This window comes from Trypanosoma rangeli (assembly GCF_003719475.1).
Source record: "Trypanosoma rangeli strain AM80 chromosome Unknown Tra_15.4_contig_00932, whole genome shotgun sequence".
NCBI classification, from domain to species: Eukaryota; Euglenozoa; class Kinetoplastea; order Trypanosomatida; family Trypanosomatidae; genus Trypanosoma; species Trypanosoma rangeli.
In genome coordinates, this window is record NW_021706686.1 from 1 (window position 1) to 2,537 (window position 2,537).

General features: G+C 55.6%; 1 protein-coding gene across 1 annotated transcript; it reads left to right on the forward strand.

Annotated features, from left to right (window-relative positions):
• Window positions 1–368: 368 nt before the first annotated feature.
• Window positions 369–2,480, forward strand: TraAM80_10383 (surface protease GP63; the record flags this gene model as incomplete). The annotated part of the gene is made up of 1 exon (XM_029387005.1): window positions 369–2,480. One exon carries the CDS (start codon window positions 369–371, stop codon window positions 2,478–2,480), a length of 2,112 nt encoding a protein of 703 aa, XP_029233139.1.
• Window positions 2,481–2,537: the final 57 nt, after the last annotated feature.

Here is a 2,537-nt window from a genome sequence, read left to right on the forward strand (position 1 = left end):
CGGGCTTTTTTATTCTTTGGGTTGCGTCGCTTCTGGGGACGCTGATCCCACTTGCCGGGAAGTACGTGCCGTGCCTGCAGATGAACCCGTTTTTGTTTGTCGTTGGGAAGTGCGCGGCAACTGGTGTGGTGCTGGCGGTTTCCCTACTCACCATGGTTCTTCACAGCATACACAGCTTTTCGGAGGGGTGTGTGGCCTTCTTTTTTCTGTCTAGTAGTGGTGTACTGTGCGTGTTGGCTGTGGCTTTTTGTTGATTGGTTCTTTAACCTCATTCTTTTTTTTTTTCTGTCTTGTTGGTGAACAAGATTTGTGTTTATTCTGCTGCTGCTGCTCAAACCGCAGCAATAAATATACTTTTTTCAGGTCACATGCGTCAGTCAAGCCTGCCCACGCCGTTTCTTCCATCGCTGCTGCTGCTGCTATTGGCGGCGGCGATGTGTTGCGCCGGTGGGTGCCTCGCCGCTGCGCCGGGCTCTGCGTTCGAGGAAATTGTGCGGAGGAGCGGCGGGCCGTCGGAGACTGCGGTGGTGCGTGAGGTGCCGCGCAGGGGGCAGGGCGCGATGCAGACGTACACCGTCGCCACAAAAGAGGACAACAGTGACTGGAAGCCCATCCGCATCAAAGTGTTCACGGAGGATCTGAAGAATGTTATTCCGGGGAGTGGGAGGTACTGCGAAAAGCGGGGGGATCGGTGCCCAGACTACTTGGGGCATAATAGAACTTGCGTAACTGAACACATACTGTCGGAAGAAAAGAAGAAATTGTACGAGAAGACGATTATTCCCGAGGCCGTCAAGCTGCACGCGGAGCGACTCCTTGTCAAGCCGATGGCTGAGGGAGTAGTTATGGGAGAAGGTCCCGGAGGACTATGCGAGTACTTTACAATTCCAGCTGAGCACAAGACTAATGGTGTGCGTGATGCCGACATGGTCATCTACGCAGCTGCCGGGCCATTCAGCGACGATATTCCGGCATGGGCGGCCACATGTCTCAGGTCGAGTGACTCTCGTCCTTCTGTTGGCGCCATGAACTTCAATCCGAAGTACATGACCGACATGGCATGGAGCGTCCGCGTCGCTGCACACGAAATGGCGCATGCTCTTGGGTTCAACAAAGAGAGTATGGAGTCTAAGAGCATAACGTCAGAGCAGGATGAGCGTGGAATGCGGCGTAAGATGGTGACGGGGGATAATGTTAAAGCGAGGGCAATAGCGCACTTCAACTGCAGCTCTCTGAAGGGCATGGAGCTGGATAATGACGATGTTGAGGGGCAATATAAGGTGTTTCGCTGGACGAAGCGCAGTGCCCGTGACGAACTGATGGCCCCCACAGTCGGCGCCGGCTACTACACGGCACTGACGCTGGCGGTGTTTGCCGACCTGGGCTACTACAGCGTGAACTGGAGCATGGCGGAGCCGATGGCGTGGGGCAGCAACAGTGGCTGCGACTTTCTGATGAAGAAGTGCAAGGACACACACGACCTCGCCAAAAGGTATCCTCACATGTTCTGCAACAGCACCGACAAGACGACGCTTCGCTGCTCCTCGGACCGCCGTCACGTCGGGACGTGCACCGCAGAGATCCTTGATTTTATGTGGATTCAGCTTGGGAATGACAAGTGCCCTGTTGTTTCGACGCACTTTGAGGACCTCTTTACAACGAGAAAGGACAACCGGTGCACGGACGCAAGTGTGAGAAATCTCCCTGGATCGCTGACTGGCAGTGGCTCGTGGTGCCTGGACGCGGAAACACTGCAGGTGAAGAATGGCGGCGGCAGCGGTGAGAACAAAATCGAGGGCGTGTGCGCAGAGGTGAAGTGTGAGGGCGGCGCAGTGAAGGTGAAGCACCTCGGCGCCAATACGTTTGTGCCGTGTCCCGAGGGAAGTGCAATTGAGGTTGTGCCAAACGGTCATCTGCAGGGCGGGAAGCTCAAGTGCCCGAAGTACACCGAAGTGTGCACCATCGCCGCCAACGGCAGCAGCCTCGTCATTCCGAGCGTTTTGAAGGATGCGGAAGGGAAGGGCCGTAAGGATGAAAAAGATCGAAGGGAGGCGGGGGGTGGGCCCAACACCGTGACAGCTGCTGCTCCAAAAGGAAGCGGCTCGGACACGGCGGGATCTACTGCGACTCGCAAAACTTCTGCGCCCAATTCGACGCTGACGGGATTGGACAACAGCAGCAGCGTCCAAAAGAAACTGGAGGTGGCGCGACAAGTCGGAAGCGACGTCAGTGCGTGCGGCTGCTTTGGCTATTGGCTTCAGTGGCTTTGTGCTTCTGGCGGTGACCATCGCCGCAGTGGTGATACCGCCTGCTTGGGCCGCAGCGGCAGCGGTCGGGCGCAAACAAAGTGCGGAGGGGGAATGATATACAACTGCGCTCCCAAAGGGGCTCCGCACTCAGGCCGCAATAAAGAGAGTAGTAATAATAGTATACACACTCTCTGCACTACCCCTCTTTGCCTTTTGAAATACGGAAAATAATATTTTGCTTTTTTTTTGCTTCACCATTCGTGGAAAAGCGATATCTGTGTGTTGGGC